Raw genomic sequence first — 26,282 nt, 5'->3', positions numbered from 1 at the left:
TTAGTATTGTAAGACAATCTGCATGCCTGTAGTTCCTTGTTTCAATATTATCTACAGTAGATCCCGGATTAGTGCTTAGTCAGGCTGCTTTATTTATATAGGATTACCCGTTAGTACTAATAAGCACAATAAATGTAAACTAAATATGGCCATCTTGGGAACTATATTCAGCATTTCGTAAAAACATTTATTGTTTCTTTAATCATTTTATACATTCACATTTATTCCCATATGTTTAATTAGAACGGTAGTTACCTCTAGCGAGGATACTTTCTCCAGGAGTTCACTGCTGGAGAGGGATGGGAACTGTTCTGAGCATCCATCTGCGGCCCTTGGAAGCTCTTGAGGAGTTTTTTTTTTGTGTTTGGAGAAGCTGAAGAGTATGCAACCTTACAATTCCATCCGAGGAGCCTTTTTTGGGTTATAGCATCGTAGTGATATCATCAATATTGGACCGGAAATGTGGTTTAGTCAGGTCCTAGGACTTATTATAGTAAACTAAAGTAATGCCTATTTTTTCAGGCAGGCTTTACGTCCAACTACCAAATTAGGTGTCGCAGTCGGAGGCGACTAGCAAACATACTTTACTATAAATTTCTCATATTAACCATTAAAGGTATAGAATTGGGAATTTAGCCTAGTACCGCAACACATCTTAGCTTTGCGGGTCTAGCCTCTAACCGCTCGGCTATCGTGGCGACTAGCAAACATACTTTACTATAAATTTCTCATATTAACCATTAAAGGTGTAGACTGGGAATGTAGCCTTGTACCGCAATACATCTTAGCATTGCGGGTCTAGCCTCTAACCGCTCGGCTATCGTGGCGCCTAGGACTTACTGTAGGAGGCGCGTAATTTAGTGAGCAGATCAAGTTGATCGACTGAAGTCCGTCACAGCTGCAGCTTACCAGTTTAACAAAAACAGAACAAATACCCTGAACGTACATGCTGAAACCAGTCTATAAAACTTAATGTACATCAAAGTACTTCAAATAATGTAATTACGGCGAACAAAATCAGCATCCAAAATTAAATCTGGTCACACAATACTAATAGGCAGTATAGAGGAAGTTGCTACGTAACCACTCTTAAATGCGTCATACAATGGACTTCTTTCCTCCTTTTTATCTGCCTTGATTGAAGTCTCTATCTGCCTTTGTTTCTAATGATTCTTAGTATCTAGCGCGGCACGCTAGTCGACATAATACAGGAAGTTTGCGAGGGGCTTTCCTGGCAGCAGAGATTGCGAACGGAAGCGAGCTGATACACCCACATACACAAACTTATTGCTTCAGCCATCGGCTTGGAATCAATGCACCATGAATTTCAATTAAATTCTCTAAACACTATAAAGTGGAATATAGATTACAAGAGCAGTCAGTGTATTCTACAACACAGAGAGTTGGATAAATAGTTAGGATGCTGTATTTAGAATAGAATAGAATAGAAAAGAAAATTATTATTCTGGGACAATTGTCCCCTAAGAATAAATACAGGAACAAATAGAGGCCTTAATAGTTTGGCCTGTGATTAAACAGAAAATAAATAAATAAATAAGTATTTACAAAAAGTGAAAATAAAAATAACAGCAGAAATTAAGGAAATAAATTATAACAATTTGAATTTCGGAGGAAGCTGAATAGAAAGTAGATTACTGAATAGACGGGATTTAAAGATAGATAGGGTAGGAGCATGGCGGACAGATGATGGCAAGGAGTTCCAGAGAGAGATAGCACGTATTAGGAAGGACTTGTCAAAGGATGAGGTACGGTGAGAAGGAATATAGAGATCTGGTATTACGGGAATGTATCGAGGATTTAAACTTAAGGAGTTGAAAAATATAGGATGGCCTTTGAGACTGGATGACTAGAAAAAGGAAAGAAGCCAAAAGATATTGGCGACGATAGACAGGAAATAGCCAACAAACAACACAACCAGCAAACTTGTTTTTTTTTCCGCTTTAAGATAACTTCCGCTGTTTCGATTGAATAAAACCTGTTGTGAACATTCAAGTCGTCCAAAATCCTTCACCAAATGGTAGAACGCTACCCCTATCTGCGATCGCATCTACATCGTGATCTTAAGGTTCCCTTCACTGAATCACTGAATGAAATCGCCTCTAAAATCTCCACAAGCCAATCATATTGTACAATTCATATCCATCCATACCAAACCAATCATGAATGAATAGATTAGAACAAATATTGATTACAATAAAAATATTTTTAAAAAAAATAAATAAATGAAGTGTAATGTACAAAACATTGTTACCTTCAAAACAGTGCTGATTAGAAAGGTTAAGATGAGCAGGATAGGAATGCAAGGAAAAAAAAAGGAGAGGAAAAACTCGCAGCTAGTGAGGAGAGTTAGAGCAGTATCTGGTTTAATCTTTTGTGTTTGTAGGTGGATAGGAAGATCTGTAGGAGGCTAGGTCGTGGCAGGGTTGATTAGGGTGGACAATCTAGGATGGAAAGGAGTTTGAGCAGACGATTTTTGGATAAAGGAGTGTACGGGTGTAATGGACGTACTCTCGTGGAGTGAGTCAATTCTAGTGCGTCGTGGAGAGAGTCTGTTGCGAGTCTCAGAAATTTGTTTTGCGTTGTCCTGCGTTGATGTTGCTACTACAAGTCCAGGCTCCAGGCAGAGCAGGCCTGGAGGGTAGTATGTTGGTCACAACATCATTTTGGAGTCACGTGAGAGAAGAGGAAATAATAGTCTTACTAGTCTAGTTTGCCTGCGTTTACTTTGCCCTGAACGTGCGTGGTGAAAGTCAATTTGTAGTCCAAAGTTAGGCCTAAGCACTTAACTTGGGAAGACCACGGGATCAGAGAATTTGCAGTAAGAGGAAGTCATGTGAGTGTCCAGTCCAACTAATTCCGCCTCAGAGGACCACAAAAAGAAGCATTTCTGAGAAGAGAAAGCGCAATCAATGTGGGAATTGTGATCCCAAAAGCATTACTCCCTGCTTGGCGTCAGTGATGGAAGAAAATGAAAATAAATTTATTGAGTGTATTCACGGTTAGAAGGCCGTCCACTCCAGGGAGTGGACCACTGGAATGTGGAGAACTCCAAGCATGCAGCTATGATGGCTCTGTATATTAAAATTGGCTTCAGACAGTTGTTCTGGAATTCTGCGGTTCGTATATCATCAACAGTATTATTGAATATTGCAGTTGGTCTACCTTGACAGCGATAGTCAGTGAACAGCGATCTGTCTACTTCCTGTTTAGAGAGGAAATAAAACTAATATCTACACTCACATGACTTCCTCTTTGTTTAATCAAACTTTCTGGAAACATGGTACTTTTACTGTGAAGATAGTTTCAAAATATTGTCAGCCAATAAAATAAAAATGATTCTGTAGAGACGTCACTATTTCCTCAATATACCATTGTTCTCTGAAGGAAGTTAAAATCGTAAAAAAAAAATTGGGCACACTTTCCCAAGTTCAAATGGAAAACTTTGGCCAATGACGGGAAAACCATGTGAAAAATCACTCCCGGCCATGATTCCTAATCCCTGGGATATTCTTCCAAGTTGGGAGGAAGGGTGCCATTTTCCCTGGAATAGTACCACGGCTTGGATAAAAAAAGTTCTTATAAAAGGTTTTTTGGTAGGTTGTGAAAATATTCCTAGTTTTCTGGGGAGGACTTTTTGAAAATAAGCATCTTCCCTGCATTATGGGACCCGGAAGAAAGTGGTCTGCTTGCAACCAATGGAATTGCGAGGCTGAGTAGGTAACACGCGGAGACCTAACAGGAAATATTCATCCACTGCAGCTTAAAGAACGGAAATGAGTAGAACGTATAAATTTAGTACTACGTTGCCACACCTCGGGAGTCGTCTTCTATTTTTTTAAAACAGAGTATGGGGATCGACAAAGCGTTCCAACTTTCTACGCCTCCAGACATTACAGTCCAAAAAAATACTTCGAAAGCTACTTAACGCTCTGTTCTATGTTTCTAACCTCACCATCCTCAAATAACCTCCAAATCCCTTTCATTACAGGATCTTGCAAACACTCGTTTTCTCAAAATTTCATTCCTCTACCAGCAGCTCATCCTAACTTCTTCTTCTGCCAATACCAGGTGATCCTCCAAGAAGATTGAAGAGATGACCTCGCGATCTACTGTCATAAGTGCATACATATGTCCCCAAGATAATGAAGTGTCACTGCTGGGTGTCTTCTCCACTTGTATATCCTTATATTATTTTAATCAGTTACCACATTTACTTTGTTGCAACAATTGTTGCAGTGGAAAATACAATAAAAGATTTAAAAACAGCTGTATACATTTTCCGTACACTTAGTTTGCTGTGTTGCACACAACGAGTTCTGCAACATTTTGTGGAGGGGAGAGAATTTTGGGAGAAGGTTTATGGTACCAGGATATAATACATAGAAACCTAGGATGTTTGTATATTCTGTACAGACAGAAGAAAGTTATGAACAAAATTAACATGTGTCTAGATTTACAAACTACTCGAGTAGGAAAGATAAAAAAGAATTATTAAAGTAACAAAACAATTAACGGATGAAGTATTTGTTTTAATTAAATTAACAAGAATAAACTTGTTTGTAGGAAGGTTAGTTCATTGTTATGCTGGAGAGGTTATAAGAGCAGTGAGTGAGCAGTGCAGTCTACAGTGCAGTAGAAGAGGCTTGACTTCCCCCCCCCCTACACTAGCTGCTCTCTGGTTGTAGAAACACGCAGTACTCGTGAGCGGGTGGCTAGTTAGAGGGGCCGCTGGAAGCAAAAGAATTGAAAGAGCTGGAGGAGATAGTTTGTCTCGCAGGGACAACTCGGAGGGTCCCGAGTGTGTGGCGCTTTGATTTCCAAGTCCATTCTACTTCTAGTTGTTCTGCCTAGACTCTGGGCCACTTTACTTACTCCAGTTAAGGCGATCGTTTCCACGTTGAGTTTTGATCAGAAACACATGCTTTGGATGACCTCTGCGTCTTCGTCTTGTCACCACAAATTGTCTTATTTCCTGAGTACTTCATTCATACTTTAGGACTTTTCAAAACTTAACTACTAAGTACTCAACATTATGCGGTTTGTGCTACAATGAAATGTCCCCTTAGAGCAGGGATATATAGAATAATTTGTAAAAAAGTAAAGTAATTGCCTATTTTTCAGGCGGGTTTAACGTCCAACTACCAAATTAGATGTCGTGGACGGAGGCGACTAGCAAACATACTTTATTTTAATACAAGGTTTCTGCTTCCTGCGTTTATTCGTTTGTCAATGTATTTTGTTCAAACACAGACAGATAGACTTACAACCACTTTCTGGATTCAGGGGATACCACCGGATGTGGATATTTCTGGAAAGAAATGAATTAGGAAAACATTGCTATGTTGGTAATGTTGGTTGAAGTGAGAGTGATGGAGAGTATGGACCACACTAATCTAACTTTTGTCATTAGCCATTGAGATAAATATCTGAGATAAATGTGTAATTAATACCCCACCACTCCCGCACCCTATTGGTTGCTGATTGTGCAAGATCGCTGCAAAATCATTGACTTTGAAATAATTATTAGTCTCTATTTTCAGTTCGTGTTTACAACAATCTCAATACTCGTTTTTTTACTCCAAAAATAAATGAAAAGATCTTCACTCAATAGGTTTTTGGGAGAGCACTGCTATACTCAAAATTTGCAAAAAGTTTCTGCTAGAAAAGGCCTTTGATGCCTAATAGACGCCACGGTAGCCGAGCGGTTAGAGGCGAGGACCGCTAAGGTAAGATGTATTGCGGTACTAGGCTATATTCCCAGCCTGTACCTTTAATGGTTAATATGAGAAATTTATAGTAAAGTATGTTTGCTAGTCGCCTCCGTCCAGGATACGAAAATTTGGAAGTTAGATTAAAACCAGCCTGACAATATAGGCATTACTTAACTTTTTTTAATTATATATTTTTGTATTAAGTTACTTTTTAATTAAAATATTTGCTCCGTTTTGTAAAAAACCTTCAAAACCACTTCCGGAAATGTTACTTTCGGTTGTGAAATTTTCTGCACTAAGTCCTCTTGGGTCTCTTGTGGTGGTTTTTAAGTGTTTCCGCTTCATTTTAAAACTGAGGTGAAGAAATGAACAGAAATGTAATAAGAATTATATATTATTTATTTCATTTCACAATTAAATAGAATATGCGTATTTAAGATACATTACGAGTATTTTCATTTCAAAAGCCATCATTTTTCAAGCATAATCAGGTATTAGCATTTGTATGGCGATTCGGTATAATGATCTACAGCAAAATGCTACAAATAGAATCGATGGGATAGCAATAATCCTGTATTGCTGACTTAGCTAAGGGCCCAAGATAACGTTCTGTTGAGCATACTATCTTCCCGACTAACTTTTCCTCATATTTTTTCATCGTTTTGAAGCGTTGACGAAGCGCCCAACAGTCGGGGAGAATAAGTTTATAATATGTTTCCGAAAATATTTCTGATAATTCAGCATTAAACGCGTTATTTCGGCGAAAATCCATCAATTTTCGGCAAGTTATTAATATATTACAATCATAGCAATTTCCAAAAGTATTTGATTTGATAATAGTTTTGTAAATTAACAATTGTCTTTTCAAATCATCCACTTTGTCAGCAAACTCCAACATGGAGGGTAAATCGTCTAGTTGTTCATAAGATCTTCCTACGAACTTTATGGCTCTAGTCTCATTTTTCATAGTTGCAAATTTGTCCGCTGCTAATTGATAATATTTATGTTTAATGGCTTCCAAAAATTCTTCATATTGTTCACGATTGTTATATTTAGCCAATAAATCTGATATAATATTTTCAAATATCTCTAAAGTTTGCGCAATTTCTCGATCTTTGTCGTCATTTTGTTTGATTAGATCTTCTATTTGTTTTTCCAATGAGAAAATCGTATTTTTGATGTCGTCTTCATTTTGATTTTTATTAGAAATAGCCTCAGCCAATTTGGTGACATTATTTTGTAATTCGTGGAGTTTAGTTTTAATTATTGTTGTATCTACTACTTTTGGCGGACGGACAAACTCACCACTTGCTGACCTTGCCGTTGTATTACCATCTTTGGCCATGAAAGTATTCAGTTCGTTCTTAAAAAGTGTTACATCATTTATTATTTCAGTCAAAATGGAAGCTGACGGAGTCAACATCAGCTGGCTGAGTGTGATCACTATCAATATGGCCGCAGACATAATCAGCTGATCCTCTGCCTTGAGAATATTGTTCCTGGTTTCCGCCAAGCTCGTTCTAAAACTGAAAAAATAAAATAAAATTGTTGAAAATAAACGCACGACGTTTTCAGATTCTGAATGTTTACTAAACTGAACATTCCCTCCAAACTTTAGTTTTACACCCACACAGACTCATTGCCAGAGATAGCTAAAGCTATACAGCTATTTTTAGGATATCCGTTGACCTTTTAGTCGCGTCAACAATATTTAAATTTTGTCAGAAACAATAATTTATTTGCCAACACATCATTAAGTTTGGTCGCATTAAAAAAAAAAAACGTTCGTTTGTGAGAATAATTTCTAAAGTGACATTTCCTTTACTGCTCTACTTTTATAAGAATTTAGGGATTTCCGGTGTAGTCAGATTTCTATTAGTGACGAAAATTTCTTAAATTGTTTATTTAATTATTTAGTTTGGATTCGCATGTAGGAAGTAGTTTAGAAAGGAACTCCGATATAAGAAATACCCAAACAGCATAGTGGTGTTTTTCTCATAACAAATTTGGCAACCAAATGTTGTAGACCAGTCTTTCTTAACGTGGAAGATAACGCCCACTTGTGGGCGCTGGAGGCCTATAGGTGGTGGTGAGGGGCCCAGAGAAAATTGTGGGAGGGTGTGGAAGCGATTTGGGGGGGCGATGGCTGAATATGTGTTTGTCCAATATATTAAACTAAAATTAAAACTTATCTAATACACTACATCGATTATAGAGGCGCCACGGTAGCCGAGCGGTTAGAGGCGAGACCTGCGAAGCTAATATGTATTGTGGTACTGGGTTCGATTCCCGGTCTTAGGCCTTGGATTTTATTTAATGATTAATAAAAGAAATTTATAGTAAAGTATGTTTGCTAGCCGCCTCCATCCACGACACCTAATTGGTAGTTGGACGTTAAGCCCCGCCTGAAAAAATAGGCGATTACTTTTTTTTACTTTACATCGATTATTTCGATGTTTAGTTAAAGCTGCAAAACCTGATCCCGCAATTGTGGTCGATTGTTCACCGATTTTTGATAGCATTTACATCGTCGTATTTGTGTGAACGTTGATTTAGTGCTGTGGCAACACTGCTAACTAGAAAGAGAAATCGTTTGCATAGTACCGAACTCGGTCACTTACGGCAGTTTCTTGAGTAAATTCGAGCCAGATATTAACAAACTTGTTAAAATCATCAGATTCATCATTCACATTAGGTCAGTTTTAAAATTTATTATTTTTATTTTTATTTTTGATATCGATATTTTTGGAGAGAAATGATTTAGACAAACTTTGAAATGTTGGTAGTACTTACCCTGTAAGAGGAAGTAAGGTAGCTCAAGTTGGTGGTGTTGATTTCGCTAGAGATGTAAAATTGGCACACCTGTACGCGCGCTCTCAGATTCCGGTCGGAATGATGTGAGAGGTTGGACTCCACTACTCATACTCCTCCTAATATTTTAATAACTACTGAGTAGTTGGACAAAGAGAGATAAATATGCTGAGATAAATGTGTAAATAATGCCCCACCTCTACCATCATCCTTCCAATCTCAGCTGATTGTGCAAGATCGCTGTAAAATCATTGCCTACAGTCTCTATTCTCAGTTCGTGTTTTCAACAATCGCAATACCCGCAATAACAGGCGCCCAGGCAACCAAAACTTTCTATAGTAAATCTAAGTAAAATTTCACTGTTTTTCTTGTTCAACTTGATTTTACAAGTTTATTTCGCTAAATTTTAATTAAAACGTTTTACCAATAATGTTTGATTATTTAATAAATTTATATTAATAACCATAAGAGTACAAGTTGTACTTAGGTGCCCAAACTTAAGTACTTGATGCTTAATTTTGAGTTTACGAGCCAATTAATTTCATTTATTAAAGCCGTAAAATCCCAAAAGAGGAAGTAAAAAAGTTTATTGCTTTCGGATATCCGAGAGAGAATATTTTATTAGTTTAATAAAACAAGGATTGGCCAGGTCTTACCAGGAAATTAATTATTTAGCTGCAGTTATTACGGAATAAGATTCAATGCACTAAAACTTAATTTGCATAGTTGATTAAATTTATTATTGAGTTGAGTGTCATCTGTTCTGCTAATTATTTCAGATTTTCCAAAAATCATGAGGTTAGGTTACAAGCGAGAAGCAGCACATTTAACGCTTCCTTCGACATGGCGTTTCTCCCTTGTGATAATTTCCTTATTTCCTCTTTTTGGCGGAAAACTGTGCACCGCTCGGCTATCGTGGTGCCTGAAAAGTTTCCTCTATAACTGGTATTAACATCAATGTTCTAGTGCTAATAGTTATTGAGATGAAATTTTAAGGTTTTGCAAATGGTTCAAATTTCAAACCTCTATAATAATAATTTGTCTTCCCAATATTCTTGTTATCTATATTCCCTTTTTTTTAGCAAACCTTTTTATACCTTTTTTCAATGTGAATTTTGTTAGATCTACTAGGTGCCCTGTAGGTTTCAAAGATTAATCCAGTACTGCCCTAAATCCCTACTACAGCCCTTATTAGGATGATACTAAAGAAGCGATTGAAATAGAAGTTATAAATCTGTGTATGAAATTTATAAAAGAAGTTTCAGGAAAATCTCCAGAGTTTCCTTTTTCTAGAAAATCTCAGTTAAGTGAAATGTGACTTCTTTTTAAGCACCACATTTCAACAACTTAATTCATTTAGCCGGAAACACGTAGAAATGGTCCAATTCTCTGAAACAGCACTTTCGAGAAAAGCACTAACCCCTCTACTATTTATTTTCTTTAAAATCAATTTTCCTGGCAATTTTTTTTTTGGACACCGATGGATCTTAAAACGGACATTTCCGGTGTATACGGAAAAGCTGGAAAATTTGGCGCCGATTGTAAATATTTCGTCTTCTCTGGAAGTCAGTAGTAGGTAATATATTCTAAGTGGACATGCTACGTGATTAGGAACAGCAATGGAGATTGACACCGCGAGCCTTTGATGAAGCGGACGAAAGGCAAGTTGATGGAGGACAAGCACGATTGGCTATTCCTCTTTGTCGACAACCATCGTGGCTGTGGCTTCCTGTTTAATGAACCCATCGCATACACACACAGAGTACAAACCCAACCAACCTTCACAGTCCCCCGATGATAGTCACCATCGGCTGAAGTGTGCCCAGCAGGCGAAGGAAAACCACATTCTTCTCATGCATATTTCATCGGATGTACCAGAGGCGTTGAAGGTTATCCTATACTGGACGTTTGATTTACAGGAGATGTGGTGGGCTAGCCGAGCCGGGGTCTGGGTCTAATCTCCATTTCATGTGGAAACCCACATTCTGGCTTCCGAAAGAAACTGGGACTTCTATTCTCACCATAACAATTCAGAACATTTCTTGATACTTAGAATCTATCCTAAAATTGCTTAGAATAAGTTAGCCTATGATGGAGCAGCATGATGCTGTTGGAATCTCTCCTTTAAATTGAATCTCATAAATAAATGAATAAATAAAAACAAAAACTTTGTACCAGAAAAGAACGTTAAAATTCTATTGTGAACATTCACGTGACTGTCCAAATTCGTGCAGAGCTGAGCACATTTTTTGGTGCGGAGCCCAAAATTTAGATAACCGGAAAAGGGTAGCTAAAATTTTGGTATCATAAGCTGAATTCCATTTCCGAGCTAGAATAGCGGAAAAACCACACTCTTCTGGCAACAGAGGGAACCTCAGAACTAGTACTTCCGGTAGAAACACGATGCGAAAAATTGTATACCTTGTAGCACTTCAAGACTTCCCTTATGGGCGGAAATAATCATGCTTCTAATTAAGGAAGCGATGGAATCAGCTGGAATGGAAAGGAATCAGCTGATGGTTAAAAAGTGATGAGCATTTTTAATATAACCTGCTGGAGATAACCTTTTCGTATTATGGGTTTTTTTACTTTGATCAGCTGCAAGCGAGGCTAGTAATTGAGGTCTCGCATTACTTAGTAACCACTTCTCTGAAAAAGCACAACTTTACAACTTGACTGTGCCAACTGAATCATACATCTTCTGGATACGTCTGTTCCTGTGTTCTACTTCCTGTTTATCCTCGACCGGCCACTCTCTCTCTCTCACTCAGAGAGAATGTGTTTCCCTCAACTTACGCAACCTGGAGGAACTTTACCCTTCTTTTCAGCGGAAACTAGATGACCAACTTGTCCAATGTTTCTACTTCCACTTCCGTGACTGGTACAGATGTCACGAAGAGATAGCTGGTTTTTTTTTTTTATAGAGTTATGCTGGCGATGTGGTGGGAGAAAAAAGGTGCTTGGAAAAATGTTCAGTGTTTCTGTGGGAGAGGAGAGAAAATGGCGGAAAATGTGTCGTCACCATATGTGAAAATTCCGAAAGCGGAAAATTCTTCTTTGCGTCATGAATCCACTTTTCAAATTGTTAGTAGTAAAAAGCCGGCGCGGAAAAAAGTGGATCTAAACTGATTTGGAACCAGTATGAATTCAGGCTATAAATTGCAGAATTGAGGGGTTGATTGAATAATGATTTTACTGAGATTACCAAGCTGGGAAATCAGGGTTCGAATCCAGCGGCCGGAGCTTACTTTTTTTTTTTTAAACAATACAGAGACCAGTAAAAGTAAAAGTAAAAAGTAATCGCCTATTTTTTCAGGCGGGGCTTAACGTCCAACTACCAATTAGGTGTCGTGGACGGAGGCGACTGACTAGCAAACATACTTTACTGTAAACTTCTCATATTAACCATTAAAGGTATAGACCGGGAATATAGCCTAGTACCGCAATACATCTTAGCATTGCGGGTCTAGCATCTAACCGCTCGGCTATCGTGGCGACTAGCAAACATACTTTACTGTAAATTTCTCAAATTAACCATTAAAGGTATAGACTGGGAATATAGCCTAGCATCGCAATACATCTTAGCATTGCGGGTCTAGCATCTAACCGCTCGGCTATCGTGGCGACTAGCAAACATACTTTACTGTAAATTTCTCAAATTAACCATTAAAGGTATAGACTGGGAATATAGCCTAGCACCGCAATACATCTTAGCTTTGCGGGTCTAGCCTCTAACCGCTCGGCTACCGTGGCGCCTAGCAAACATACTTTACTGTAAATTTCTTTAATTAACCATTAAATAAAATCCAAGGCCTAAGACCGGGAATCGAACCCAGTACCACAATACATATTAGCTTCGCAGGTCTCGCCTCTAACCGCTCGGCTACCGAGACGACAGTATTTGTGACAGAGACCAGTATTTGACTACGGACTGTAACAAGATAAAAGTGTATTGCAACCGACACGGCACATGAGATATCTTTCTAAAACTAGAAAACGTATACAATGTAGAATAAGAGCCCAACACCTGCACCGTAAAAAAAAAAAAAATCATACTATTTAGTAAAACTTCCAAGTCTGCGAAACATTTGTCGGCTATAAATGGTGAAATGCTGTTATGAAAAGTCCTAACTGTTAGTTTACGCCATAGCTTCAATTTATGCTCTCCATATGGTGAAAGAACGTGCACCATTTTAGGTGTTGAACGATGAATATAACCACTGTTATAGCAATGGTTTATACCCCCTCCCCTACTTGTAACACCATTGTAGATCTGCCAGTTCTCGGCGCCCTTAATTCCAGAATTTATAAAGCTATTCCCTTGGCAATGTTCCCTACTAAATTACAATCAAAATGCAGTTTTCCCTGACGAACGCCATTGTTCATTTCAGACTCGTTTCCAAGTCAATTGCATTGTCCAATTTTCGTGTCAGTGCAATTTGCCCAAATGAATAGAGTTGCAATTGATTTTGGTTCGTTTTGAATTTTTGAAGTGTTTGAAAACAAAAACAGAATAATAATTTGTGCCTGGTCTTGGCTTATTGATGGGATCACAGTAATTTCCAGTAATTTCCAGCAATCTGATCAATAATAAGTACGAGGGAAGGAATTTAGCTATGCGGTTAGCGAACTGGACTTCCAGGCGGAGGTGCTGGGTTCGAATCCAGCTGCTGACCCTTAGATTTTCTCTTCTTAGGAGCTTCTTACAGCTCACTGTCCCTGGTGATGGACAGTGTTGTCTGTAACCAGAGAACACTGTCCGGAGGCCGGCGGTGCACTGAAAAAAGCTCCGGGCGCCAATAACCTTAGATGTTGACGCGCCTTAAATCATAAAAAAAAAAGAGAAAAAATAATAAGTACAATTCGGAAAGTAACATGATGGCGGAAACACAACTATCCTATCAGAAACCTTGAGCTGATCAGCTAGGCTCTAACTCCGTACAAACTGTACAAACATTTCAAATCCCTGCGTATAGCTACTTTTTATTGGTTAGAACAAAACTATGTCCTCCCGCTCCACAACACCTAATTGGTTGTACTTTAGTTAAGCCCCGCCTTAAAAAAAAAAAATGGCGATTTACTTTGCCAACTTGTTTAAAACATGCCCGCCGGTAAAATATCATTTTTAGTCAAGTGGTACCATAGACGGACTACTACGGAAAACTACTTTTTCGCATCAACTTCCTGTTTAGATGTAAATCGCCCACAAGGACGGAAATGCACACCTCCTTCCCTAGAGCTCGTAATATCTCACCTCTGCTGACGATAATGGAGTCCATTTTTATTGGAGGGACTACTTATTACTAGTGCTCGTAATATGTAGTTTCTACAAGTCGAATACAATTTTGTATATTAAATTAAAAATATTTTAATAATAATTACAGGCATTTAATAAAAATTCCATTTTTAAATTTTCAGGTGGCTGCGGATCGTGATGGTATGGAATAGAGCCTCAGTGGAACAGGTTAGTTTGCTCTTTAGTATTTGCTAGTTTTTGTTTTTAGTGTGCCTATGTTTTCTTAGTGGCTATAGTTACTAATAACATTTCTGCTGACGTAATGTTAACTATATTTATGTTCAATTTGGACTGTTTGTGATTCACTGTTAATTAAATTTAAATTAATTTAAATGGAGGGTAAATTTTAAGTTGGGTAAATAATATTCAAAATATGCCTTTTCGAAAATGTACTTTAGGGAAGAAATACTTACTTCTATCTTGGATCTAGCATACTCAACCACCAAATTGGTTGGCATTGCTTTGTGCCTTTACACTTCCGGCCCAGCTTCAAATAATCTCTTCACCAACTTCCCCCCTTGACACGGATCAATGATCAAATAGTAGCTAAATTTGTTCAATTGGTGACGTCAATTGCAACCACCAGAAAGCAATTGGTCTGTAAGTGCGTTGTTGTAAGTGAAATGCGCAGTTATAAGTTATCCCAGATTTATGGTAGCATCCCAAGTCCCTTAAAAAAAAAATAAGAGAAACACTGCTTAGTGTTTGTGATTCACCTATTTTCCAATCGATTTAACCAATCATTCGAATGATTTCACGGGGAAACAACTTCGCCATTCCTTCCTCAGGACATAAGTATTCCCTCCAATAAAAAGTGGAATCCATGATCATCAGCAGTTCTATGGGGTGAGATATTACAAGCTCTAGGGAAGAAGGTGTGTGTTTTTGCGTCTTTATGGGTGATTTACATCTAAATAGGAACTTGATTCGAAAAAGTAGTTTTCAGGAATTGGTCGGTCTATGGTACCTTGACTAAAAACAATATTTTACTAGGGGGCGTGTTTTAAACAAGTACGAGGGTCGTTTGAAAAGTCCGTGCAAAGTCAGAGAGATAGCACCACTGGCGCGTATCGAGGTTATGTTTAGTTAGTAGCATCTCTTGGAAGAACACACACCAAGTTTCAGCCAGATCGGTCTATTTCTTTGTGTTTGGCATTCGTTTGAATCGAGAAAGTCGAGTGATTTTCAAAATATGGGCGAAAAAGAATTTCGTGTGTTGATTAAACACTACTTTATGAAAGGCAAAACGCCTCAGGTGACTAAAGAGAAGCTTGATAAACATTATGGTGACTCTGCACCTTCGATTAGAACAGTTTATAAGTGGTTTCAAAATTTTCGGAGTGGCCATATGGGCACCTGTTGAGGTTACTACTCCAGAAATCATTGATAAAATCCATGATATGGTGATGGATGACAGAAGAGTGAAGGTGCGTGAGATTGCTAGTGCTGTGGGCATCTCGAATGGACGGGTACAAAATATTTTGCATCAACATTTAGACATGACAAATCTATCCGCAAGATGGGTGCCGCGATTGCTCACGCTTGACCAAAAACGAAATCGTGTGAAGTGTTACAAGGACGGTTTGCAGCTGTTCCAGAAGAATCCGCAGGACTTTAAGCGTCGTTTCGTCACTGTGGATGAAACACGGATACATCACTACACTCCTGAGACCAAACAACAATCTAAACAATGGGTTACCAAGGGGGAATCTGCGCCAAAAAAGGCGAAGACCGTTCCTTCGGCCGGAAAGATTATGGCGACTGTCTTTTGGAATTCGCAAGGAATAATCCTCATCGACTATCTGGAAAAGGGTAAAACTATTACAGGTGCATATTATTCATCGTTATTGGACCGTTTGAAAACCGAGCTGCAAGAAAAACGCCCACGATTGGCCCACAACAAAGTCCTTTTCCATCACGACAACGCACCAGCTCACACCTCAGCAGTTGTGGTCGCAAAATTAATGGAAATAGGGTTCCAACTCGTTTCACATCCCCCCTATTCTCCAGACTTGGCTCCCTCGGACTACTATTTGTTCCCCAATATGAAGAAATGGCTGGCGGGAAAAAGATTTTATTCAAACGAGGAGGTGATTGCAGAAACGAATGGCTATTTTTCAGACTTGGACAAATCCTATTATTCGGAAGGGATTAACAAACTAGAGCAGCGTTGGACGAAGTGTATAAGCCTAAAAGGAGACTATGTTGAAAAATACAAAAGGTTTACCCCAAAAAATTAAGTAGTTTTTATTTTTGCACGGACTTTTCAAACGACCCTCGTAAGCAAAGTAAATCGCCATTTGTTTTTTCAGGCGAGGCTTAACTTTGGACAACCAATTAGGTGTTGCGAAGCGGGAGGGCATAGTTTTTTTCTAACCAATAAAAAGTAGCTATACGCAGTGCCTAGCTGATCAGCTCAAGGCCTCAGATAGGATAGTTGTGTTTCCGCCATGATGTTACTTTCCGAATCGAATCTATTATTGATCAGATAGGATATTAGCATTGAACTACATGTTTATGCAATCCTGTTCGGGGAAACCAGTTTTCATTTAATGGCAATCCGCCATATTAACTCAGAAAATGTGGACTTACTTTTCCACAACAGATTTTGGTTTTTCCTTTTTATCTTCAAAATCTACCCAATTTTCTTTTTCACTTGAGTGAAAGAAAGATAATCCGATAAAAATGGTGACCATTGAGTGGTTATTTTTCTCCCAATTTTTTATTGCATAATCTGATAATTTATCAAATACCTACGGAGGAAAAATTAGTGAACAAATTCTAACCTATATTTTTATAGAAAATAATTAGGATTATATAATCAAACAATCAGACGCAGAGGTGACGGTATCAAATATGGGAGAATGGATGGGCCAATCAGAAGGCGGAACTTTCATAGTGACCACGCCCATGCCCCTCCTATCAAATTGTGATGGCTGCCATGTTGAGATTTACAATTTTTACAGACTAAAATTACGTTTTGAACTATAATATAATCTAGGATAATTAAATATAGTTTTTTTTTTTAACTATTTTTCGAAAATGGCACTAATGAACATGTACGCCCTGCCTTGTGACTCCATTTTCTGAAATAGCTATTTCGTGGGTAGAGAGCAGTGATAAAATAAAATATTAAAAGAACATAAATTGGGGAGAGCTGAACTGAAAATCAAGAATTAGACTAATTGTTATTTTAATTATTAAAGGCGTGTCAACATCTAAGGTTATTGGCGCCCGGAGTGTGTTGTCTGTAAGAAGCTCCTAGAAAGAGAAAATCTAATGGCCAGCAGCTGGATTCGAACCCGGGACCGCATAGCTAATCTCTTCCCTAATTAGACTAATAATATTAATATTTAAAGCGGGAAATCTAAAGAGGTGGGGCGCCGCCAACACTCAGAATACCAAAAGATTAAACTATGAAATATTCTATATTTTCCATAAAAGCAATAGTATAAAAACACACATTAATAGACCATATGGTCTAGACCATAAAAACCGTAATTAATAGGACTTACAATTTTGTTTCTTTATGGAGAACACAAGTAGGCGTGGCCTGCTCTTGGACCAAATCAACACTGGCTGACAGATTAGACTAACTGATAGGAAGACAGTGGTCATTAAATACTTATATTGGACTCATCGCTGGGAGAGATACGCCGACGTGGGTGGGGCTACGCCATGACTCGGACAGGGTGACTAATGGCTGACACATAGCTTGGGTTGGGCATCTGGCCTTCCATTTTGCAGTTTGCCAGCTGTTTGGATGTGGTCGACTTCCTGGCCAGAAGGCGCAAACATCTTTAGATTTAAACTTCTTTCGGGGATCGAACAGCGCTTATGAGCAAGGTACAAAATAAAAAAAAAATACAATCGCCCTAAGTTACTGTGGCCGTTTGAATTTGCATATTTCGTTAGTTTTTTTTTTTTACATTTATAAAAGTGAGTTGGTAGCACTGTTTACTACATACTAACTATATGTAAAAAATGGAAGATAAGATGCACGGCGTGGAGGGGGGAACCATTCAGTAAAGGCTGGTGAATGTTTGTCCCGGAATTATTGAGCATCAGTGTGGAAAAATTATGCTAATTCCAGAAGGAGTAAAAAAAGTGTAGCCTGGCGGACCGGAAGATCTTGTACACGAGAGGAAGGAGAAAAGTGGCCTTGTTCAAGAGTTTCCCAGTAGGGCAAGAAAATAGGACTAGTGCACCTCAAGAGAATTTTTCTTTTTTAAAATTCTATATCTTGTTATTTTAATATTTGGGTGAATGACTAAACAGGAAGCCCTGTATGAACAGCATTTCCGGCCCACTTCTGCCGCGAGAAAGTGCTGCCAACATTACTTAGAACAACATTTTCCTTCTCTTTGTTTACTTATATTGTTACAGTACTTTTTATTTTCTCTAGTTTACCTCACATGTTGATTTAGATTATATATATTTTGACTTTTCAGCGGAAGTGACTATTTTGAGGTTACTGAGTTCGAAAAAGTGGTTGTTACAAATTGGAGATAAGTCTAAAGAGATTAAATTAATTAATTAAACTTAACTATTAGCTTAAATGGTTAAAAATAACACAATATGGGTCCAAAGTGTGGACCAAAGTAGGATCCACTTGGATTACAGCCTATTGTGAGATTGATGGAGTCTTAAAAAAAAAGTTGGAACAATTCATAAATGAACCAATTTAGAAGATTGGAAGACGAGAGCTTGAACAAAGTATGCTCCAGGCTAAATCCTATAGGAAGTATGAGATCCCTGAGAGGATAGAATCCCCCCACACGCACTCAAATCAAGTCAGTATGCTGAAAGGTCAGCCATTATCCTTTAACATTTTAAGATTGTCGATTAGATTTTTTTACTTTTAATGATATTTTAAATTAATTTTCTACAATTTACTGTACAGAACCAGAAGGTGATGTTGATGATGTTTGCTGTTTTAACAGGAGGCCGAGTTATGATGAGGCCATGGATGTCCCCTCCTTCACATCTTCTGCCATCATCTCCACTTATGTTATATTATCGATTACTGGTCAGTAAGATTTTTGTTTTATTAATTTTATATATGTATATGTACATTTGTCCATTAAAAGAAACTAAAATGGAGGAAATTGATGATTAATTAACACGTTAGATTAATTAATTTGAATTGACTAACTCGTTCGATTTATTGATTCGTTCGCTTAATTAACTCGTTCTATTCATTAATTCGTTCGCTTAATTAACTCGTTCCATTAATTAATTCGTTCAGTTAATTAACTTATTGATTAATTAGTTTGTTCCATTAATTAACTCGTTTGATTCATTGATTCGTTTGATTAATTTTCATTCGCAGGATTTTTTTTTGCTTAATATTGGTTTTGTTCTTGTTTTTGGACGTGTTTATAAGTCTATTTTTTAGGTTTGTGATTTTGCTTGAAATTTTTATTCCTAAATATCTAGCTTCTAATTTTGTGATTGTGGTTGAAGATTTTTGTCTTAGCAGAATTTGATGTTTGAAATCAAGTAGATTATAATTTACACCCAGTTGCAAGCTTCTATTTAGTCCCCAAGGCTAATAAAACCTTCCTTAAATATTTTCCCAAAATGAAATCATTGCTTTCAGTAGTATTTTCATTTTTTTGAGCATAAATACAGCTTTTCTAATAAATAGTAATAATCATTAGCCAACATTTCAAGATGCAAGCATAATATTTAGAGGTTTTGTAATCCGGTCATTTATAGTTATGAGTAATGCAGATATTTCCGTAACATTCATGGAAAGATGAAGTAAAGTAATAGATTTTTCTTTTCAACTACCATCTCCACCACGTAGATAAGGCGTTCAAGTTTCACACACCCTTATTTTAAAATATTTATATTAAGCTCGCTAGCTGCTAATTAAGTAGAGCTTGATCCAGTGCGGAATATCATAACTACAGCTGGTAATTCCATGAAAAGTACCCGGCCCCTCTTCTGCACACCAAAGAGTGCTTTAATTTTACTTTGCCTGTTCTCTTCTCGCTGTCTAATTAAGCCCAAGGTAAAGCTTAGCGATGACTTTGTGCTTAATGTTTCTAAGCACCCGAGGCCCAACTCTCCAAAGTCACTCTTGGTTTTTTTTCCCCTTACCATTGTTTATTCGATAATAAAGTTCAGTTTTTCATTAATGTTTTTTACTTTTATTAAAGTAAAAACAGGAAGTTGGAGAAAAGCTTGGCAGACTTTTCTTTTGCCTCCACGATTTTCCTTCCTTCCTCCTCTCCTGTGTTCCTACCCTTCTTCTTCCTTGCAGCTCTCCCTAGCCCTTCCATACCTGGATGCAAACAAGATTCTGTTCGTCTGCTGTTCTTCGTTTTCTCCCCACTCTCGCACTTTTTAATTACAACAACACTGTAAACTCATTAGAGTGGTAATAAAGATTAGTATAGAATATGTGAATCCGGAGCAGAATGAATGGTTCTTAGAGTCTGTGAGTTAGTGCGTAGAACTTGAAAATAGGATGTATGCCTTCTACAGAGACTCTGTTAAGATGCACTAATGTGTGAAGGTTACATTTGTATTGATCTCATATTCAACTGACTGCGATGATGTACTCTTCTCGTACAATCATATTGATTGAATTATTAACATAACTTCCGATCTACACGTCATTAAGTGGACGTCCTTTGGAGTCGTTTTTGATAGTTTTCTTATTTAGAAGGTAAAGTCTATGTTTATATCACTTTGAGTGGACTTGACATCTAATTGTAGGTGTTAAACTATTTAAACCATCTTTGAAGTGCTTCTTTTTTTGGTGCTTTTCACCAAACGTTCCGTGATATAGAAGTTGAAAATGTGGTTGAATCCGCAGTGCTAGTCAATTTTGTGGATTGTATCCGGTGAATCAAGCTGCTCTTCCTATTAAACCTCTGTTGATAGATGATGTAAACCGAAAACTCGGTTAGAAACACATGCGTGCTATGATGGTTAAAATCAATGAATTAATAAAATGGCCCCTTCCCGCATAAAATTTTGGCCTGAAGTAGGTTCCAAAAAAAGTTCAACAGGGTGCACAAGTATTTTTTAAAAAGGCAAGATTAAGTTCACGGCGACTCCTCTACCTTTGGAATCAAGTAGTCAGCTGTTTCAAAGCACTTTTCACTAGTACTCGAATGATTTAAGTAATCAAGTATACAGGCCACGATAGCCGAGCGGTTATAGGCTAGACACGCAAAGCTAAGATGTATTGCGGTACAGGCTATATTCCCAGTCTATACCTTTAATGGTTAATATGAGAAATTTTGCAGTAAAGTATGTTTGCTAGTCGCCACGATAGCCGAGCGGTTAGAGGCTAGACCCGCAAAGCTAAGATGTATTGCGATACTAGGCTATATTCCCAGTCTATACCTTTAATGGTTAATATGAGAAATTTTGCAGTAAAGTATGTTTGCTAGTCGCCTCCGTCCACGACATCTAATTTGGTAGTGGGAGGTAAAGCCTGCCTGAAAAAAATAGGCAATTACTTTACTCTTTTTTACTTTACTAATCAAGTATTTTTGAGCTGGTTACTTAAGATTTCTACAATTAACTCAAGTAGCGCCCAAACTTGACTCTTTTTTTATAGTTTTTCAAAGGGGCTGAAGGTGATTTTGGTTGGGACATCCTGTATGTAATATATTTTGCACATTAATTTCAAATTGAAAAAATTGTGTGCTGTTTTATAACTCTATTCCTTGCTGACAGAAAAATAATAACAGTGTGTATATTTACAAGAAATATTGATCAAATTACTTGCCATCGGAAATTTTACATTAATAAGTTTCATACATAATTTTTGTATGTATACATGGTGTATAGAATGAAGATTGCTTGTCAGCATACGTCACTGTTTTCCTGATACCAAATTGTACTTTATAATTTCATATATAAGTTTGGATGGAGCATGTCAAGTTGAAAACAATTAAATATGGCGGAGAGAGACAAACTGTTTAAATTGAATTCCTTCTTGCTGTTACATACACACACACACACACACACTGACAGGATCTCACCCTTTACTGGTAGGTTTTCAGAAAGATTACACAGGAGTTTGTATAGAGGGCGGCCATTTTGTGAAACTATAGTTGTACTTACGGCTGGAAGAGAGCGCTGGGAAAGTTTTAATGTATCCCCACCACCTTAGCTACTATCCCCCACCATTCGACACCAATTTATTCACATAATATTCATTTTGCTTCACTTTTCCAACTAATTATAATCACTGTCGTCATAATAAAATACGCCAGTTAATGGACGAGGGTGTTTTCAGTGAATAACTTATGTATTCATAAATTTTAAATGAATTCGGGAAAATTGTATATGTTTTAAATATGAATGAGGGAAGTTATTTATTTTTTGAGGATTTTCTAAAATTTATAGGGAAATGGGGTAGCCATTTCATTCAGGATCTTGAATGGTATCCCAGCCTGACAACTGACACACCTAACACTCAAACTGGCAGAGAGTAATTGCTATGTGCAACTATTTAAGTAAGTTTAGCGAACCACTGGCGAAACTCTAGCTCGCCTGCAAAGAGGATGTTCGAGCTCCAGAGCTGTTCCAACATCTGCGAACTTCCCTATCATCCTGAGGCTCATTCAGAAAAGGTTTTCAAGGGCTCCAGGGCTCCTAGAACTCTCCAAACTTCTTAATTCGGACGGCATTTTTTTTTTTTTTTTTTTGTCTTTGATAACGTTCTCTGGAACTGGACGGAAAGAGAGTATCAGAGTGGATGTGAACATTTTTGTATTACGTAATCTGGACTTGACGATTGGCGAAGAAAGCCGGCCAAGGAGGAAGTTAGAATAGATTTTTGTAGACGCAAGAAAGCAGGCACCAGTATGATTGTCACGTGACCTGCGAAGCTAATATGTATTGTGGTACTGGGTTCGATTCCCGGTCTTAGGCCCTTGGATTTTATTTAATGGTTAATAAAAGAAATTTACAGTAAAGTATGTTTGCTAGTCGCCTCGATAGCCGAGCGGTTAGAGACTAGACCCGCAAAGCTAAGATGTATTGCGGTACTAGGCTATACTCCCAGTCTATACCTTTAATGGTTAATATGAGAAATTTATAGTAAAGTATGTTTGCTAGTCGCCACGGTAGCCGAGCGGTTAGAGGCTAGACCCGCAATGCTAAGATGTATTGCGGTACTAGGCTATATTCCCCGGTCTATACCTTTAATGGTTAATAAGAGAAATTTACAGTAAAGTATGTTTGCTAGTCGCCTCCGTCCATGACACCTAATTGGTAGTTAGATTAAGCCTCGCCTGAAAAAATAGGCGATTACTTTACTTTACTATGATTGTCACATGGCGAAGCTCCTTTTGAGCTTGAAAGCTTCTTCAATCTTCCCTTCTACGCTGTACTTGTAAGAATTTAAAATTTAACGGCTTGATGTAACCTAACCTCCAGCAACTCTTCTCCAATCTGGCTCCCATCATGAAGACAGAAACATGAGGAAAGGCTCTCCCGTGTAGACAAACACTCAAAAAGTAACTACAAGGGAAAAAAAAGGAAGTCATGAGAGTTGTTGCACAGATTTTTCGAGGTTTTTGTTACAAAAAAAAAAACAAAAAAAAAAACAAAAAAAAAACAGGAATAATTCCGCTCTAGCGTGAGTAACATGTTCCCATGTAATTAAGTCACAAGTGAAAAGTAAGTATGAGGATAGAGAGGAAAATGAAAAACCGGATAATTAGCGACGCCGCGGAGGGGATAAACTCCCCCTCTCGTTAGAAGGAGAAATTCTTCACATTAATTACATTCTAAATGCCAACGTGTGCTCCTCTTCTTCTTCCAGAGGGATTAGTCCAGACTACTGGCACTAATCTCACCATTTGATGAGCTCACTAAAAGGTGATTGTTGATGAGTTAGCGCTCGTGAGATTAGCGTAATCAATCGTTGTACGTAGCGCAACCAAAATCTCCCTAAGAAATCGTCCTGTTTCAACTTGCTCATATGTAAATCTCTATGCATGTCAAAACAAGATAAAATTAAATGTGTAATTGTTGAAATGTAATTGATTACTGTAAAGCCCAAGTATATACTACTTCCTCTGAGCCTTAGATGTTCAATTAATTGGAAATGTTAAAACTTCTTTAATTATTACGAACATTTTACAGTGTGTAAAACTGTACGTCACCCCTAAAGTGACATCACAGGAAAGGCTTCATTGATTTATTTTAATCAAACTATCAACAAACAAATGTTGTTAGAAAAATTACTGAAAAAAATTATGAAAAAATTGAAAAAGCAATATCGAGAAATCCTTATTAAAATAGAAAAATCGATTTATTAAATTGAGTCAATTAATCGATTTACTAAATCGATTCATTAAATCTATTTACTAAAGCGATTCATTAAAATGGTACATTTAGTTGAGAAGTAAATTTCTACAATTTTGAATTTCCTACAAACTCTGAACTTGATGAAGTATACGAGTGTGAAGAAAGCCTGTTATCCTCAAATGGGACTTCCAGGAAGAGTACCTCACAGTGCCCCTGCTGCCTATCGAAGCGCACCTTCTTTTTTGATGTCACAGTTTGATGGCAAAGAAGAAGGTTGTAGCATGGCCTTTCGTTGCAAGAATACGTTCCTGCAGAACATCAAGACCTCTTAGAGAAAGCATTCTGATGGACAAAATTGGTTGGATAAGATATGTGTGGGAAGTAGCGATTTCAGCAATAGACCCTGTTGCCAAAATCGATGTGAGAAAGCTAAATCCCCCAAAAAAAACTCCAGGCAAAATACTGCTTCAGCTCAAGGATGGTCATGATGATATCTGCAACGCGGTAGGCTGATTGATTGAGAAAGTCACTAAATTTTAGAATCCGAGTTGTTATCCAGGAATAACGGAGGAAGTTGAGGAAGTTCATTCTGAGGCGAAGCTGAAAGATTAGCAGCAGCCAACCAGCTAGGCCGTTATAAAAAGGCAAAAACATGCGTCCGCTGGTGTTTGATGAGGCTACAAACATAGAGCGCCATATAAATGTTGTACGGGAAATATATTGAAGGCATTGGCTACAGGAGATATTGAAAGCGTTGTCAAACGGCAAGAACAGTGTGACTCGTTGAGCCCATAGTAACGCAGTGCTGAAGAAAACTGTTTAGGCAAGCAGAAATCCAGACAGACTGGAGGAAGTATTAAGGGAAACCGGATATCTACCATTTTCCACACAAGTTTTTCATTACATACACATGTACGAAATATGTGAGGAATGAATTTTTGCTATTGTTTCCCAATATCCACCGGATGTGACGCTGCAATTCACTTTTTTGTTTTTTTAAAAAAAACTTTTACCTTCAATCAAGTTTTTTGCCCTATCTCCATAGTTATGGCGGGAAAGGGATCGATGCTTTATCAAATATTTTCCGATAGATAACCATCAGTCCAAAAAAAATAAAGTAATGCCAATTTTGTTCAGGCAGGCTTCACATCTAACTACCATACTTTACTATAAATTTCTCGTATTAACCATTAAAGGGAATATAGCCTAGCACCGCAATACATCTTAGCATTGCGGGTCTAGCCTCTAACCGCTCGGCTATCGTGGCGACTAGCAAGCATACTTTACTACAAAAATTTCTCATATTAACCATTAAAGGTATAGGCTGGGAATATAGCCTAGACCGCAATACATCTTAGCTTTGCGAGTCTAGCCTCTAACCGTTCGGCTATCGTGGCGACTAGCAAACATACTTTACTACAAAAATTTCTCATATTAACCATTAAAGGTATAGGCTGGGAATATAGCCTAGACCGCAATACATCTTAGCTTTGCGGGTCTAGCCTCTAACCGTTCGGCTATCGTGGCGACTAGCAAGCATACTTTACTACAAAAATTTCTCATATTAACCATTAAAGGTATAGGCTGGGAATATAGCCTAGACCGCAATACATCTTTGCTTTGCGGGTCTAGCCTCTAACCGCTCGTCTATCGTGGCGACTAGCAAGCATACTTTACTGCAAAATTTCTCATATTAACCATTAAAGGTATAGGCTGGGAATATAGCCTAGTACCGCAATACATCTTAGCTTTGCGGGTCTAGCCTCTAACCGCTCGGCTAGCATGGCGCCTAGCCAACCTGATGTAATAATGTCGTAAGTGGAAGTACATAGGTCGAATCAGTTAGGAATAACTGCTTCATCTACGCCACTACATCCAAAACTCCCCGGTGTTCTGAGGCTGGCTCCCCAAAATCAAGGTACCAAGCTCTTGAGCCAGTGGTATGATAAGAATCGTACCCAGTTGTCCTATGCTGACAACTAACCTGCTCACTCCGTTTTCACTACCTGGCTTTCTGGAAAAGTGAAATGCCCGCTAACGAAAGCCCTTCCACTGCGCCTGGGAGGCTCTGTTTTCTGGCAGATTCCCTCCTGTACCATCCATGTCCAGCACTCCCAAAAATTATGGCTGACAACAGATACTCATCAAACGAATCA

At 38.0% G+C, this 26,282-nt stretch overlaps 2 protein-coding genes across 20 annotated transcripts in view; one reads left to right on the top strand and one right to left on the bottom strand.

The window, feature by feature from the left end:
• Positions 1-26,282, top strand: part of gogo (thrombospondin-1 like protein golden goal) — a 499,603-nt gene that overhangs the window by 344,032 nt on the left and 129,289 nt on the right. For all 18 annotated transcript variants that reach the window (XM_074124386.1, XM_074124324.1, XM_074124391.1 and 15 more), the window contains 2 exons: positions 13,962-14,007; positions 18,783-18,868. In XM_074124386.1, the coding sequence (XP_073980487.1) occupies positions 18,794-18,868 (75 nt within the window). In that variant the 5' untranslated portion in view covers positions 13,962-14,007; positions 18,783-18,793. The remainder of the gene's footprint in view (positions 1-13,961; positions 14,008-18,782; positions 18,869-26,282) is intronic.
• Positions 6,109-17,488, bottom strand: LOC141452496 (uncharacterized). Of its 2 annotated transcripts, XM_074124702.1 has the most exons (3): positions 17,355-17,442; positions 8,526-8,662; positions 6,109-7,258 (listed from the first exon to the last, which is right to left on the bottom strand). In XM_074124702.1, the coding sequence occupies exon 3, from the start codon at positions 7,195-7,197 to the stop codon at positions 6,259-6,261; it is 939 nt and encodes a 312-aa protein (XP_073980803.1). In that variant the 5' UTR covers positions 7,198-7,258; positions 8,526-8,662; positions 17,355-17,442; the 3' UTR covers positions 6,109-6,258. The 2 variants fall into 2 exon arrangements, with proteins under 2 accessions (XP_073980803.1, XP_073980813.1); XM_074124712.1 differs by lacking the exon at positions 8,526-8,662 and having other exon boundaries at positions 17,355-17,488.

This window comes from Rhodnius prolixus, unplaced genomic scaffold (assembly GCF_049639745.1).
Source record: "Rhodnius prolixus isolate KJV_2025 unplaced genomic scaffold, Rpr scaffold_1, whole genome shotgun sequence".
Taxonomy (NCBI): Eukaryota; Metazoa; Arthropoda; class Insecta; order Hemiptera; family Reduviidae; genus Rhodnius; species Rhodnius prolixus.
This window is presented reverse-complemented; position numbering and strand designations above follow the sequence as displayed.

Coding starts and splice junctions, on each gene's coding strand:
- LOC141452496 (XM_074124712.1), bottom strand. CDS start 7,197: ATGTCTGCGGCCATATTGATAGTGATCACACTCAGCCAGCTGATGTTG.